The sequence below is a fragment of the Bombina bombina genome, chromosome 9 (genome assembly GCF_027579735.1).
Source record: "Bombina bombina isolate aBomBom1 chromosome 9, aBomBom1.pri, whole genome shotgun sequence".
Taxonomy (NCBI): Eukaryota; Metazoa; Chordata; class Amphibia; order Anura; family Bombinatoridae; genus Bombina; species Bombina bombina.
In genome coordinates, this window is record NC_069507.1 from 63430748 (window position 1) to 63448461 (window position 17714).

The 17714-nt window shown below is 36.4% G+C and overlaps 1 protein-coding gene across 1 annotated transcript in view; it reads right to left on the bottom strand.

Annotated features, from left to right (window-relative positions):
• Positions 1-503: 503 nt before the first annotated feature.
• The window catches only part of ECHS1 (enoyl-CoA hydratase, short chain 1), a 31832-nt gene continuing 14621 nt past the window's right edge, over positions 504-17714 (bottom strand). The window contains exons 3-8 of the mRNA XM_053692170.1: positions 17361-17488; positions 16191-16290; positions 14189-14293; positions 2162-2281; positions 1621-1688; positions 504-1154 (exon numbers count right to left, since the gene is read on the bottom strand). Of these exons, the coding sequence (XP_053548145.1) occupies positions 1089-1154; positions 1621-1688; positions 2162-2281; positions 14189-14293; positions 16191-16290; positions 17361-17488 (587 nt within the window). The 3' untranslated portion in view covers positions 504-1088. The remainder of the gene's footprint in view (positions 1155-1620; positions 1689-2161; positions 2282-14188; positions 14294-16190; positions 16291-17360; positions 17489-17714) is intronic.

A 17714-nucleotide genomic window follows, 5' to 3' on the forward strand; every position in this document is an offset into this window, starting at 1 on the left:
TACCTGGGCAGCGCTTGCTGATGGGTGGCTAAATGAGGACCTATTTATGAACAAATGCTAAACAAAATCAAGCTTAAATAAAACACCCAGCTACTGATACATAAAGGTAACTTATCCTGTCCTGTAACATCTTTTTTAGATAGCACATATAGACATCTTGTATTAAAAAAGATGGCCGCTGCTGTGAAGAGAAAATAAGAAGATGGGGAAATAGGGTGGTAGGAAAAAATTAAAGGGACAGCAAGCGCTACCTAGGTGCCAAACTAAAAATGGTCCGGCTCCTAAGTTTACATTCCTGCTTTTCAAATAGAGATACAAAGAGAACCAAGAAAAATGTATAATAGGAGTAAATTAGAAAGTTGTCAAATCTCTTGCATTTGAGTAAGCACTTAAAACTCTGGCACAAACTGATGTTTTTCTAGTTTAAAAAGTCATAAGTGCCAAACAGACAGAGAAAAGATGCTGCTACTCTCTGGTAATGATCCCAAAAAAATAGCAAATCATTTACTGAAATAGATATATTTATTTGTAATTAGTGTAAAATTAAACATATTGATTCCCCTTCTCAGATGAAGTTCACATGTACAAATCTTTAGGTTCAAAAAGAAATTTATGTTCCACTTCAGATTATCTGAGCTGAAATTTTAATTCAGAGACAGCAAATCTGTAGCTCCAAATAATGGGATTTCTGCATTCAGATTTGGAAGACATTAACCATTTGCTCTCTAAGTGCTTTACTGTAACATAATTTAGGGTAAGGATGGCAAACTAGGGATCGTAAGACATGAATAGCTAAGGTGGCACTTATAACACATTTGCTGGCATTCTGCCTCTTGGCTACCACCATACCACTTGGTTACAATTACAGTGCTTAATACATTCTTTTTATACAAATCCATCCTATATATCCAAAAACGTCAATGTCCCTTTCAATTTTAAAAGTGGTAACATGGGCACTGATAATATTTGTTTTGGTTTTTTTCTAGGAGATGAATGCCAATTTGGGGACACGGTCTGAAAAAGGTTTGCCACCTCTGATTTAGGTTTCAAGAGCACAAACATTTGATTGTTTAACCATAACCAATTTTCTAGTTGTCTGTGAAGTTGGCCTTTCTCTTGTCTACAAAAGCAGTCATTCCTTCCTTGCGGTCATCCTAGAAAAGATTGAGAGGCATATTTTAACATATAAGAAATCATATATAAATGGACTAGTAACATTTTCCCTCTGGGTTAGTAGCTTTTAACCCATGACAAATAAACAATAGTAATATTTTTCCACCAATAAATATATATATATATATATATATATATATATATATATATATATATATATATATATATATATATATATATATATATATATATATATATATATATATAATGCTTTAGGTAACAGATATAGTGTTGATTAAATTCACAAAACAGCACCTTGAGTCTCTCCAACTCTTAACTTTTTCTAGTGGATCTATTCACCAAGGAGAGTGAGCTTTAGTGAATACGCTACTCTGAATATCAAGCTGAGAGACAGGTGTTTCTGCTTGTAAACTTAGCAACATTTCTGTAGTTTACTTTTCCTTGAAACAAACCGATAACTCCACACATCCCTCCTCAACAACTTACTGTAGCAAATGTTGAATGAAAGAGTCGTTTCTCGAGTCTGTTGCCTTCCGACAATGACAGTTCAAAAGCTGAAAACAACACAAAAAGCATTAGCACCTAGCTGTGTTTTAACCACACTTATTTATGTATAAAAAATATTCACTGCTTTGTGAAAGATCTGATATCAAAATAAAGGTTTTGAAAGAATTTGATTCATTGTGATAAAATATAAATTGTTTTTCTGGCCTGGGACATAGCTTTTGAAAAGACATATCTAAATGAGTATCAACATATCAGCCAATCAACCTGCAGCATATGTGTGTGTGTGTGTGTGTGTATGTATGTATATATATAATCCATGGATTTCCCACCAGCCTCTTTCCGGGGGGAGTAGAAAAGCTTTAAAGAAATGGATTATACATTTTTTTAAATTTTTGTAATATAAAAAGTTTCATTATATGATTTAATATATAGATATTATATATATTAAAAAAAAGTTCAGGCCACATAGGCTTATTCTGTGCAAAAACCATCTATATTTTGAGACTGTATCTTTTCTCACCGCCGTTAACAGCCTCTTTTGCCATGGCTACAATGAGCTTGGAGTTTCTGGCTATCTTTTCTCCACAGTCAATAGCCTCTTCTACAACTTTGTCCACAGGAAATACTTTGCTTACAAGCCCTGCAAGAAGAAGGGTTGGCTAGTTAGTAGGTAAGGAGAAGCCAGCTCTACTCTATGGGTAATGTCTCATAAACCAGCTCAGAATTTGAATAATAAAGAACAAAATGGTCAATAAACATACCAAGATTAATTCTCCAGTTAGTGAGAATCATATGAAAATTAATTCTTTGTCTCAGTGGACTTTTTCCAAAAGCCGATACACATGGGCCCCTACATTTTTCTACTGATTACAAACAAAAAAACTGCTAATGTATGTTATGATATATGTGGTTAATCTGTAATAAAAATGTTCACAAATGCACACAGCTATGACAGCAGCAGACAGCTCTCTGCATAGTGAGCTCAGACAATGATATAGTTCACATTGCAGCCATTCACAGACTGTGGTAATCAAACAGGTCCGTAATGACAAGCGTCAGAAAGTTTAATTAGTTTCTAAATTTCTAAGCATATTTTTTTTAAATAATTACCATCTTATGGAGTGATTTTCCAAAACTGCTCTATATTAAAGGCACATTAAACCCCATTTTTTTCTCTTTCATGATTCAGATACAGCATATAATTTTAAGCAGCAATCCAATTTACTTCTATTATCAATTTTGTTTCATTCTCTCGGTATCCTTTTTTGAAGGAACAGCAATGTACCTTTAGGGAGTTAGCTGAACAAATTGGTAAGCCAAAGACAATGATGGCTTTGGCATATATTTCCCTCACTAAACAAGATCACTGTTTTTAATTTGCTAATGATCAGAATGTATTACCTTAGAGACCCTGAACTAGAAGTAAATGCTGATATTAGAAAATAAAACATGCACCATAAAAGGCCATTATAGTAAAAAAAATATAATGTGCTATAATTCGTCATTTTAAGACTATCAATCTTGCACCTCTATATGTTTGTTTAACGCCCTCATATGGGTTAAACACATAGTTAAAGTATAATACCAAATATAAAAAATGGTAATAGCATGCGCCAAAGACCAGTAGGTAGTGAACTCAGAGTGATTGGTTAATCCTCCTAAGGTATTAAAAAGTGCAATTGCAAGAATACAATACCAATAAAAGTGTGCTTCTAGGTGTAAAGAGGTGTATATTTGAAAATGTGTATAAAAGGAACTTTAAAGTCTAAATACAATATTAAATTATATTATATTACAATTATAAGATGTGTATGTGTGAACCTTTGTGTGTGTCGCCGTAAATGAGGTTGTTAGATCGATAATAATTGCCAAACAGCTGAAACAACTGAAGTGATACAAAATATGCAATGTAACCAAAAAATAAAATAAAATAGAGAAAAAAAGGCTTATCGTGATATGAGTCCCAGAAGTGGTGCTGGAAATAAGTGACTGGAATCGTCAATTTTTATTATTATTCATATCCTAATTGCTAGAATAAATCTCATAAAATTTTGTGTATCTTCTAGGGCTTTTTTTAAAAAATCTATTCCTCAGGATAAATACATTGCAATCTAAGGTCAAATATTATTCTCTACGGCGTTTTAAAAACCATTTCTTAGGACAAATACATTGTAATTTAGGGTCAAAACACGATTTGTAACAACTATGCAGATATCAGACACAATTTGTATCTTATGTATTGTATTCTATATACTGTTTGCATTGATTTTGTACTCTGTTTACTTGTATAAACTTTTGTTTCCAATCATCTAGCTTGTGATTGGTCTGACATTGACCAATCTATTCTCTTGGCAGGCTTTTTAAATGTGCTTCTATACTATTTGTATCATACACCTTTTCTGATGAAACGGCCAGGAGCTTGTGGCCGAGAAACGCGTTAAAGCTCACCCCAAATAAAGTGTTTTTACTTTTTTATATACCAAGCCTTGTATTATTTGGCTTTTTTATCCTTGTCTGCCAAGTTTTCTACTACTAGTAGACTTTTTCACCGAGTGTAGCTTTGTCGAGGACGGCTTTCTAGCTACCAGCGTGGATTATACACGGAGAGCAGCTGCACGCTGTTACTTCCCACAGCACAGCTATAGAAGATTCCGACTCGATCTGTGGAGGAGAGCCCACAGCCGTTTGTTCAGGAACTCGGACGCTTACCTGGCACAGCGTACTGACAGCTGTTAAAACGTCAGTCTGCCTATTCGCACCACTTTCAATAAGGGTGCTAATACCCTTGTGAGTATATTTTCACTTGTCTTCACTTTCACTGTGATTTCTTCTTACGAAACCTACTTGCACAATGAGGCGCTGTCTTTTCTTGCAACATAGTTAAAGTGATGCACAAAATCTGCAGAGCACTTTTCAGGGATTAAACACAGAGGAGCAGGGTTGCTAGTCTTAAAGTTACATACTCAAACTAGAGCATGTTATTTTTCTAATATAGTGGCCCTTAAGATAATCTAAACTTCTCAAGACACTGGGACATAAAAGTACCAAAATATAATGCTCAAATATGTTATGTTATAAGAAAGCAACAGTGCAATAAAACAATGTTTAACTCCTGCAAAATTAAACTTTCATGATTCAGATAGCAATTGCAATTTTCAACAACTTTCCAATTTTTTCTATTATCACATTTGGTTTGTTCTCTTGGTGTCCTTTGTTTAAGAGCAGGAGCAGCAATTCGTTGTTGGGAGCTTGGTGAGCCGCATGTGTATAAGCACAAATCACCATCTAGCTCCCAGTAGTGCACTGCTGCTCCTGAGACTACCTAGTTATGATTTTCAACAGGCATGTGCATTCGGATCATTTGTGATGATACAATGAGGAAGGTCACAGCTTGTGACTTTCAGCTTTTTTCGGAGTCGGATTTCTTCTTGTGAAAGTGCAACACATTAAAGAGACGGTCAAGTCAAAATTAAACTTTCATGATTCAAATAGGACATGCAATTTTATTACAAGATAAGTAGTTAAAAATATTGCTCTACCATTTTTCACTAATAAATTTACTCCTATTTAATTTATATTATTGTTACTCTCTAAGGTTTATTTTACTGTTTCCAATTTTCTGTTTTTCAGATATAAATTTGCCTCCGTTTTTTGTCAAAATTTACTCTCCTGTTATTTATATCATGTTTACAGAATAACCGCTTTGTTTTCACTCTTATCCGCTTCCCGTTTTTTGTTTCTAAACCCTTCCTTTACTTTCCGATTACCTTCGCATTCATCTGCCGTTTCGTTTTCTATCCTGGCCGTCGCCATCTTGTGGGCCGTCTTCCCCCCCTCTTCCTGAAGTGCTGTTACCTCAGTCAGGCATCGCAACTCTCCAGCTGCTCTATACTTTGTTGCGAGTTGTCAGGGGCTAATTTACTCTAAAGCTTCATAATTACGATATCGTTCAGTGCTATATTGCCATCTTGTGGCTTAACTTATTGTAATACGGTTTTATATTGTTAAATAAGACAACAATTTGTTGAATAATTTATTAACTTTTTCCTGTCAGAAAATTTTTAGGAGTGGTTTTCATAAGCTTAGATTACCTAATTACTTTATTATAATTAACCTTTACTAATATAGTTAATATTATTAATTTGATATTATTAGATTATTCTGTTATCCAGAAAGCTCATCTAATTTGTCAATCCAAACTGTACAATCCATGATTGACTCATCAATGAATAATTTATACAATAAGATGTCATCATTAATGGGCATTAAAGAGACTAAAAAAATCTTTGAAAAGGAAAAATCCTTCTATTGCCATGAAGGCGAGTAAAAAAACTTACTTCAAAGTCTCGTCAGCTTCTGTCTGACTCAAATATTCCTCACAGCAAAGGAACAAAAACAGCTGTAAAAAGGACCCTGCACCCCAAGGGTAACCAAATGGGGAATACTAATACTAGTACTTTTGTAAAGTCAAAATCAAAAACTAAATATAATGAAAAAATGTCATCCTCTAACTCTGATAACTCAGATGAGAGTGATTATACAGATATCAATTCAGATTTATATAATGACTCTGATAACTCTTATGATGTACCAGTGGCTAAAAAAACACAAAAAGAGGTCTAAAAAATGTAAAGATTGTAATGAGGAGGAAGGAGTTTATTGATTGTTTGGGTAACCCCAGATTTAAGCCTGATGACTTACATCACCCTTGCTCTGCCGAATGATGTTCACCTATTAAGTTGGCAAAGTTTATTGACTACCAACTCCGTAAACCTTTAAAAAAGCAAACACGTAATAAAATGAGGGCAGAGTGTCCTCGTCCCCTTCTCCCTAAAAATTCTTCCACTACTCCAGAAGTTGATCCCAAAATTCTGAAATTTATTGGTTCACCTGGCTATAAATTAAAGAAAGGCGTTGACAGATCATGGAAGATCTGTCAAGACAAATTACTAGATTCTGTTGGCCCTATCACAAAATTATTTGAATTATCTGAACAAGGAGTGGCAGAAAACTCTCCCCTAGATCCCTACATTGTCCGTGAGTGGGTTCAGAGACTCCTCTGTTTTGTGGGAAATGCCAACTCTGCCATGTCTTTTGAAAGACGGCGCAACATTTTGCGCAAGATTGACCCTAAAATTTCAGATTTTTCCTCTAACAATTTTGCTTCTGATGAAAATGGTCTCTTGTTTGGAGACTCTTACTTGAAAGATCTAAATCAATATGTTAATACTTTCTCTAACCTGAATAAAGTTAAATCATCTGTCAGGAAAATCTTTTATCCCAACCAGGGTTTCTCCGACAGGGCCGGGAGAGGCCGCTTTCCAGGCTGTCAACCTTTCCTATCCAGGTCTCAATATTTCCAATCCTACCAAACCCAATACCCTTCCCAATACCCCTCTCAATATCAAAGAAATTTTCAAGAACCCTCTACCTCTTCTTTCTTCCCATCGAGAGGACGTCCATGGACTCAAAGAGGATTTAGGAACAGAGCGAGAGCAAGACAAGCTCCAGGTAAGATTGCTATTTCCTCCCCTTGTTCTTTCTTCCCCAGAAAAAATTGGTGGCAGACTCGCCCTGTTTGCCCAAAACTGGGTTTCTATCACCTCAGATCCCTGGGTCCTTCAAGCAGTGTCAGGTATTCACATAGAGTTTATTTCTCTTCCAATCCAAATCAAACTCCCTCAGCCCATTCATTTTTCTCAAGAAGACAGTATTTTGGTCCAAAACAAAATTTCAACCCTTTTTTCCAAAAAAAGCAATTCTCCCCGTACATCAGCCTCACAATATTTATTTAAGCAATCTATTTTTAGTAAAAAAGAAAAACAATCAATTCAGACCAGTTATAAATCTAAAATCCCTAAATGCTTATGTTGTATACCATCATTTCAAAATGGAAAATAAAAGATAAGAGTGGCGCACTAGGCTGAGTTTAAAATATATAATATATAAATATAAAAAATATAAATAAAAATATAAAAATGCACTGATAGATTCAGGATAATAAATACATATACAAAAATCAATAGACTAGGTGATGGAATAAGATATCATAAAAAGTGTAGATAAAATACCATAAATGCTATCAGAATATTAATAATTTATTACCAAGCAGGCAAAAAGAAAAATATACAATTCCTAAAATGCTTAATCGATTCCTACATAAATAACAAGTTCATACAAATATAAGAAAAGATGTGGCCACATCTAAAAGAACTGAAATAGTTAATCGCTAAAAAGTCACTCATAGGATTAATAATTAATCGCTAAAAAAAAAATCACACATACATTACATCAATACTAAAAACAATTCATATAAACCAGAATAAAGGCTACTGAAAAAGACTGTTTAGAAAACGTAGACCCAATAAATATCAGCCTAAGAAATCCATACAGGTATAAGGTGGTCAGTGTAACCCTGTTTTAACAGGCCAATAACAGAAGTGGATAGATGATTGCAGTCTGCGGCCAACTGATGTAAAAAGCAAACTGTCACTGCACATGTGAGCCGTATATATCTTTTTAATGTCGAATCCTTAGTCTGATCATAAAAGTTCCTTTAAGTCCCCAGTAAGAAGATTACAATAGTCACTGACCGGTCAGTTTTGAAAACAAATGCTGAGATGATGGATAAAAAGCTGGGATGTACCTGACAGACTTAAAGGCTGCAAGCGGCTCCGGTGCTGTGTGTACGCTCTCGACAGAGCAATCAGCTGTGGGCACTTCACGCTGAGTATTCCTACACTCCCAAGCGTGGCTTCAGCGTCTTCACTGTCGGCGTGTACGTGTCTTCGTCACCTGACTGGTTCGACCAATCCGGACAGTAGAAACGCGTTCCAAGTTTGAATAGCTAGAGGCAGCGGCCATAGATGCTTTTCTTCATCCATGGCCTCTTCAGAGAGCTTATGCGTTCCATCCTTTTTCGATGATTCCGAGAACTGTTCGCAGGGATCTTCTAAGCCTAACGATTGTGACCCCTCTTTGGCTGACTCAATCATGGTACCCCTCTCTCCTAGAAATGTCCATCAACTTCCCGATTTTGTTTCCTCCCCTACCCCATCTTCTCATGAATCCGAGGGCAACTATCACAACCTAGTTCTCCAAGGCTCTTTTCTCCTAGTGGCATGGACGATTTCAGGGGACCCTGGTCTCTCCGAGGAAGCTAAGTCCCTCATTCAAGATTCCTGGGCCCCAGGTACTCGTGGATGCTACTTCGCCGCATGGTCTAAATGGTCTTGCTGGTGCTTGCGGAGAGACTTGGATCCCGTTTCTTCAGATTTAACGGAAATTATTAATTACCTGTCTCAACTTTTTGATTCTGGTCTTGCCTACAGAACTATTAACGTCCATCGGTCTGCTATTTCCGCTAGACATAATTTAATTAATAACCTTCCCGTCGGTAAACACCCTTTAATTTGTAGGGTTCTCAAAGCCATCAGATTAAAAAAAATTATTTTTCTGGGATGTGGATCTAATTTTTTTCTCTCTTAAAATCTTGGCCTGATAATACTTCTTTATCTCTAAAACAACTTTCTGCTAAGCTTGCTACTCTTCTCTGTTTAATCTCTTTTAGAAGAGTTTCCGATGTAAAAGCTTTAGACTGGAATTCTAAACGTTTCTCTCCTGAAGGAGTTACCTTTTTTATTTCCTGCAGAACTAAGACTCTTTCTACCTCCATTTTCTATCCTTATCTTCCTTCCGAACCTTCACTATGTGTGGTTGAATGCTTAAAATCTTATGAGTCTAGAACTATGGTTTTTAGAAAACCATCTGCTAATCAACTTCTGATTTCTTTCGTTCCTCCTTACGCTCCTATCACTTCTACTTCCATTGCTAGGTGGGTTAAATGGGTCATGAAAGAAGCCGGTATTGATATTTCTTTTACAGCTCATTCTGTTAGAGGTTCAGCTGCCTCGAAGGCCTTTTTAAAATCTGCCCCACTCCAACAAATTTTGAGTGCGGCAGATTGGTCTTCAGACCCATTCAACACGCCTCTCTTAATATGCTTTAAACTTGCAAAATAGGATTCTCTGGTCTTGTAATAAAATTCCGATTATCCTAATTCTGTGAAGGTATAATCTAGATTTTATTAAAGACACAGAGACGAGTATTTTCCCACCCTTTCTTGTTGGTGTATATTATTAATATTTTTTATCTTTAACAGTTTCCATCTGAATACAATCCTTTTCTGCTATCTGGATTCATACCCTCAAGCCAAGTAATTCCCCAATCATCAAATGGATCCTGGATTTCTTTCCTGTCTTCAATCAAAATCATCAATTCCTGGAGTGTCTTCAAGCAATTCTTCAAGTAGTTGGCTTTTATAATTTTATGTGGTTTTGGACTTTTTATGGTTCTCAAGATTTTGTTCTTTGTGAGCATCAGTTAAGAAAGAGGAGGATTGTCAGCTTATGAGTCAGTTTATAGTCTATTACCTTCTCTGATTGGCTACTTGTTTCTGCATTATAATAAGCTCCATTTAGCTTATAATTGTTATTTCAATATATGTTCTGTTATTTCTTATATTTCTTTAAAAGACTGCATTTGAGTAGTAAAGAAAGATAATGCAAAATACTCGTCTCTGTGTCTTTAATAAAATCTAGATTATACCTTCACAGAATTAGGAAAATCTGAATTTTTAACAACTTTTACTTTTATCATAAAAATAGCTTTGTTCACTTTGTATTCTTTGTTGAAAGCTAAACCTAGGTAGGCTCATATGCTAATTTCTAAGCCCTTGAAGGCCGCCTCTTATCTCAGTGCATTTTGACAGTTTTTTAAAATTAGAAACTGATAGTTTAGGTTTGCCATATAGATAACATTGTGTTTCACTCCCATGGAGTTATTTATGATTCTACACTGATTGGCTAAAATGCAAGTCTGTCAAAAGAACTGAGATAAGGGGCAGTCTGCATACGCTTAGATACAAGGTAATCACAGAGGTAAAAAGTATATTAATATAACAGTGTTGGTTATGCAAAACTGGGGAATGGGTAATAAAGGATTTATCTTTCTTTTTAAATAGTAAACATTTTCAAGTAGACTGTCCCTTTAAGATCTGGATTTACACAGATCTTAGTGTGTTGAGCTTTCACAATAATAAATCTGGCTCCGAAAGAGCCGAAAGCCACGAGCGGCCGCCTTTGGATCATCACATTCTTACTTTTAACAAATGATACCAAGAGAACTAGACAAAGTTCATATTAGTAAAGTGAAAAAGTGTATTGCATTATATGTCTGAACCATGAATGTTCAGTTTTGACTTTCATGTCCCTTTAAACACTGACGCTTCGGTTATAAGCTCCAGGACGGACTAATTCAACATACAAAGCTGTAGATGTTTAAAGGGACATGAAACATAATTTTGTTATTTCGCTATTCAGCTATTATAGTTTTAAAAAAGTTTCCATTTTACGTCTATTATCAAATTTGCTTTGTTCTCATGTAATTCTTTTTTTTTTTTTATTTTTTTTTTTATTTGAGGTTTGACATAAACACATAAAAAGGCATACATATTATACGAATTCCAAAGTACATAGCAACAATAAAATAAAGGGCACATTTTGTAAAATGAAAGAGCAAATAGTACCGTATATATGATCTGCCTTATGTACTGTACACCTCCAAATGGCTCAGGGAGGTCACTTTTGGACCCCAACAGTAAGTATTAATAATAGTATAGGGGGTGTCTAATCTAAGAGACCACTTGTGGGTCTCAGCAGCCAAACCTCAGCTTTTAAAATTTAATTTCAACTCAAAACAGTTATAACTGAAAGGGGATATGGAAATATAATACAGATGCATATGATATGTAAAGCAGATAAATGACAAACAAAAAAGAAAGCATCATGATCACTGTGTACATAGCAAACCTACCATACCTCCATATATTATACTAGACCAAACTAAGCATTTAGGCTGTATATAAAGGAGTGACTATTTAGCAACCTGAGAGTCTGAGTTGTGTGGAGGACATGTAATAGTGAGACTAACAGCTTAGCAGCTCGTGGTGCAATGGGGCCATATCTCCAAAACACTTAACTTCTAAACATACAGATCTAATAAAGGGTGTGATGACCAAGAAATGCATATAAATGTACATAAAAGGTTGACTTTGCCCCATAGTAAGAATAGCAAGAAATAGTAAGAAATGCTGCTATTGGGGTTTATATAGAAAATCATGTGTGCACATATTTATAGCCCCCACAGTTACAGAAATCTATTAATAAGTTGGGGTCTAGCAAAAGGAACTGTCCCAGCAATTAACCCACACAATCAATGGGCTTATAGTTCACTTAGTTGTGGGCACAAATTCTTACCAGTTCATGCACATTCTAATAAATGCCAGGGCCGATGATGGGAGAAACTCTGTGTGTGTAACTGAAGGCTTAAATCTCAGCTGCATAAAACGATTAATCCTGAGGCTGGGAGAGCAATGAAACTCTTACAAAATCGTTATGTGTGCCTTTACTCCCCTCTAGTGGAGAAGTCTGGTATCTATGAATCTACTTATAGTAATATTTCAGAGCGCATCATCTTGGTAGGAATACAGCTTCATGAAAGTTAACCAAGCAATACTAATATCAAAATGACAAATATACATAATAATTGAATCGAACTGCACTGGAAACACGCAGGAAATATAAAGAGTAATGACTGTACAACTTAACCTCTGTATGTTCAAAGAGCAGTCCGGTGTTAAAAAGGAAAAAGAATGACAATGTCCCAACTTAGCTCCAGCAACCGCATGCTGATATTGGTGTTTAATCCCCCTTACCAAAATTACAGTAAGCTCCAAGGGCAGTTCGGCACATAAGGAGAAAAAGTCGATGTCCCAGCTTAACTTTTAGCAAGCTCATGCTGATACTAGGTTTGAATCACCCTCACTTGTGACACCATGTTCTCAAGAAACAGTCCAGTGCGAGAGAGTCATAAGGGATAGCAGGCCTCCTGGGTCCCAGGAAATGCAGAGATGTGGATACAGCCGCCGCAGGGACAGTAAAGGCTGAGCTGCAGCGCGGGGTAACAGATATAGCCCCATTGTGGTTAGAGGAGAATAAGGAGCGAGCATCAACAAAGGGGGATCTTTATGCTTTTGTTGCCGCAGTGGGGAGGTTTGCAAAGTATGTCCCATTTTCTTCCAAGTGTGCAGAGCCTCTGTGCAGGGCACTTTTACTGTGGTGCAATGAGTATGGGACAAATTAGCAGAGCCCGTAACAATGTTCTCCTCATCTGTCAGCTTAGAGGTTTGCCGTGCTGGCGGTCTCGCAACTTCAGGCTCTCTGGCTCCTCCTGGAATGGTAACGGTAGGAAATGGATGCCGGGGCCCCAAAGCACCCTCACCCCCTTTCACCATCATGCAGGCATCAATCTGTGCGGGTTCGTTGGACGAGCCAGTGCCTTTGGTCCCAAAAGCTGTACAGAGCTTGTCTTCTAATTTAGCATGGTGAGCAGTTTGAGCCGGAATCCAAGCTTCAGTCCCTAGCTTCTCAGGGCTAGATCTGTCAGAATCGGAGTCCCTATTTGTGTGAGTTTCGCCCTTAGGTGGAGGTTGTGGGGGTTCACTAGCCACTTTTATAGGAGATAGTTGAATCGGATGTAATAAAGACTTGTTCTGCCGCTCCTGCAAAGGCTGTCTCTTTCCTTTTGATACATAGCACTTTTAGAGAACTGAATTCCTCATTGAGTACTGCGTGGAGCTTATTATGGTGTTCCTCCAGCAGAGCTCTGATTTCCCTCAGTAGTAGTTTAGAGTCCAGCGCCATATTGAATAGGGTAGTGTGGGAATACAAGGCAGATATATGACCCTCGTCACCAAAGAAACAGAAGTTCTGTTATTGTGCGATGTGTTACCAGCTATTACAGAATGACAGTGGTGTAACACTGCTACACCCCGTTTAGGGGGGGGGGGGGGGGGGGTGTTGAGACCTCTCCTAGAAAGGGCCGCTGTAGGCCTCAACCCTCCGGATCGGTAAGATGATGCAGTCTCACAATATACTTGACAACACTCAGCTGTGCTCAGTCTCCTGAGGAACAAACTTAAGGTTTTAGGGATAATAGAAAAGAAATACTGCTGACAAATAGCGAATTTTAACAGCAGTCTGCACGCAGCTTCCAATATTGCATCCATTCAAGATGCTGCCAGAGACACGCCCGCCTGTTCTCATGTAATTCTTTGTTGAAGAGATATCTATATAGGTTTATGCACGACACAATAGGACATAGTGCTGCCATCTAGTGTTCTTGCTAATGTATAACATTGTTGCAAATCTACTGCCATATACTGTAGTGCTGCAGACACATGCACGCTCCTGAACTTACCTTTCTGCTTTTTTAACAAAGGAAGAAAGAAGAAAATTAAGAAAATTTGATAAATAGACGTAAATTGGAAAGTTGTTTAAAGTTGTATACTCTGAATCTCGAAATAAATATTTTGGGTTTTATGTCCCTTTAAATAAATAACAGTTATTTAGTAGCACAGGTAGCATTAATATATTTATTGCAGAAACATTATTTTTACTCTTCAGCAACAGCCCTCCTTTTCTTGTACCTGCTTGTTGGGCCTCCTTTGCTGAAATACGGTCACCTGTAAGTACCATTTCCATGGCCAGGGATTTGCCTACAGCTCTTGTAAGTCTCTGAGTGCCACCTGCACCTGGAGAGGAAAAAGTAAAGTTGTCAGGAAGCTGCAGATTCACTATCAGTTGAATGATAGGGATTTATGTACAGGGTTGTTCTAATTTTATTAGACAGTGAAAGAATGACAGACACATTGTAGTCAGAAGAGAGCACTTTAAATTTCTAAAAAAGGATTAAGCATCTATTTAAAGTTGCACTAGTGGAACACCAAATTGTGCTTTATATGAGGCTGCCACTAGTGGTTGGAGAATACACATGTAGGCATGATTTTCATTTGTTCAGCTCTATTCTCATCTTGAGAGCGGTACAGAACTTTGACTAAGGGGCTGAATTATCAAGCTCCGTAAAGACCGCTGCTCCATAACTTGTCCGCCTGCTCTGAGGCAGCAGACAGAAATCAACCCGATCAAATATGATCGGTTTGATTGACACCCCCTGCTAGCGGCAGATTGGCCGCAAATCTGCAGGGGGTGGCATTGCCCAAGCAGAACTGCTTGTGTAATGATAAATGCCGACAGCGTATGTTGTCAGCATTTATCGATGTGCAGCCGACATGATACGCTAAATCGTATCATGTCCGCTCGCACATTAATAAAATCGTCCCCTATGTCTTTAACCCTCTGCAGGGGTAAAACGCATAGCAAAAGATTTTTTGTTTTTTTTATTAAAATGCTCTAGCAAAATGCATACTTTAATTTTACACTAGAATGTCTCTTTAAGAACACACAAAATATCTGAGAAAATGTATGAAAAGTACTGCGCTCTTATTTATAACATGGTAACTGCCCATTATATTGAAGCTCCATCACAAAGCGTTGTGTTTAATGCCAAAGTTATACAAAACCACTTTAGAAACTATAAATTAAAAGTCAAGATTAAACTGTCATAAATCAGATAGAGCATTCAGTTTAAAGTCATAGTAAATTCTCTTTTTAAAATCAGATCCGGAATGTTAGTGATATTTTAGATGGAGTATAATTCACACCCTTAGTGTACAGAAAAATTTACTTTTGAAGTCCACGGTGGAATTCATTATCTATATTAAAAAGAAAATTATAGTGCATCTTCATTACATCTGGTAAATGAAACTCTAAAATATCACTAACATTCCGGATCTGGGAGAGTTTGCCATCACTTTAATTTTGACTTTAAAGGCCCTTTAAACTCAGTATTGAATACATATAAACACAAAAATTAAGTTAAAATTAATATTTGCAACATGAAGCCATAGCACTTATTTAGATTCCACCAATATTAGTTCTAAAGTATGGTATGAAACCAAACAGGATTATGTAAGATTTGCCAATATTACTCTTGTTTGAGCATTACATAAGTCTTTGATCTGAGCAGCACTTATTTGTGATCATATGATGAGTCATATGATAGTGCTTAACCAATTACTCCATAGTTTAAAATATACTTTGCATAATTAAACATTTCCTGAAGAAATGTTTAGGTTAATTTTACTTTAAAACATCTTGTTTTGTTTTTGGAAGAAGGGTGTAAAGTGTATAACTCCCAACAGAAATGTGTTACTTTTGTTACACTGCAAACATCTCCAAGATACTGATTTTAATAGTGTTAAAAATTCAAGTAACTATTTATACAATAATACATTGTCTTCCTTGAGCAAGATGATCAATCAATCGCTGTTCCTGGTCCTCAGTAACTATTTTAAGCTGAGAGGTAGCGTTGCTTCAGTTTGAGACTAAATATATAGAAATGGTAAGGAAGTGGATGGGTGGAGAAGAAAAGAGAGGGAGTGAAGGACCACTATTATGAACCTCAACTCCATCAAATGACAAATCAGCTTTTAATATTTACCCTGATTGGCATATTGTGGGCATCTTCTGAAAATGTCCTATAACAAGCATTAAGAAGTTCTCTGAAGCTGCAGATCCCTGTGCCCATACCTGGGATAGTGCCAAGCAGGATTTCCGGTTGCGCAAACTGAGCCTTCTCTCCAGCATATATGATGTCGCACATCATGGCCAGCTCACACCCTCCTCCAAGCTGAAAGGAAAGACAATAGTCACTTAATACAATACAAAATTGTTTACGTAGCTTCAATCTTACTAAACCACATAAAAAAGGGGCAAGCTGGAACAGATCTTTAAATAAAGATCATAAAATGTGTTTAGGTCACGGATAGGGACAGAAACTGTTATATTAACCATTTAATAAAATAAGGGGTAAGAAAAAGTTTAGTGTCCCTTTTCCATGTCCTTTTAAGTATACAGATCTGCTGAATAGTTTATCTTTTATAATATATATATATATATATATATATATATATATATATATATATATATATATATATATATATAAATAAAAAATTGTTACAGCAAAAACATATATACAGGTAGCCCTCAGTTTACGCCGGGGTTAGGTTCCTGAAGGAATGGTTGGAAATCGAAACCGTTGTAAATTGAAACCCAGTTTATAATGTAAGTCAATGGGAAGTGAGGGAGATAGGTTCCAGGCCCCTTTCAAAATTGTCATAAGTAACACCTAATACATTATTTTTAAAGCTTTGAAATGAAGACTTTAAATGCTTAACAACATTATAAACCTAATAAAAACATCACACAACACAGAATATATAATTAAACTAAGTTAAATGAACAAAAAAAATTGCTAAACAGCATTATAAACCTAATAAAATAATCACACAGCACAGACTTCACTTGCATTTTTCTGCAAACAGTTCTTTCTATGCATTCCAATCTGGAGTGATTTATAGACAGGAATATCTTGTTCCTTTGAAATCTGCTCAATAGCTCAGGTTTGGTTAAACTGATTAATTTCAGCTTGCTTGGCTTTGCTGCAACACAAGCGGACAGCTCCACCTACTGGCTATTTTAATAAATGCACTGCTTCTCAATGCTTTTCAATAGCAGTCACATGACTGGAAAAAAAGGTTGTTATTCTGAAACTGAGTAAATTGAACCGTTGTAAAACGAGGGCCAACTGTACTGAAAACGACTTAAAACTTTAGCTTTTAAAAAAAAAATAACCACATGGTACTTTGAAGGAGAATAGTTAGGGCAAGAGATACTTTCTGTAGTGTGCACATAACTCACCGCATATCCATTAACTGCAGCAATTACTGGCTTTTTGACAGTGGACACGCGATTCCAGTGGGAAAGGAAGCTACCGCCATAGCACTCCTGAAATGACCTATTCTGCATTTCCTTAATGTCAGCTCCCGCTGGCAAATCAAAGACAATTTGCAGTGAAATAAGTGATGACCATAGATATTACTTTTTTATAAGACTAAACATGTTCTAGTGGTCAGCTGTTCATTTATCAAAAATACAAATAAAAACCAACAATAAGCCAATAAGTTCAACCATACATAAAGTATATTAAATGTTTTAATAAAATCAAGAAATATAATATACATATTAAAAAATACTTAAAGGGAAGTTAAAAGG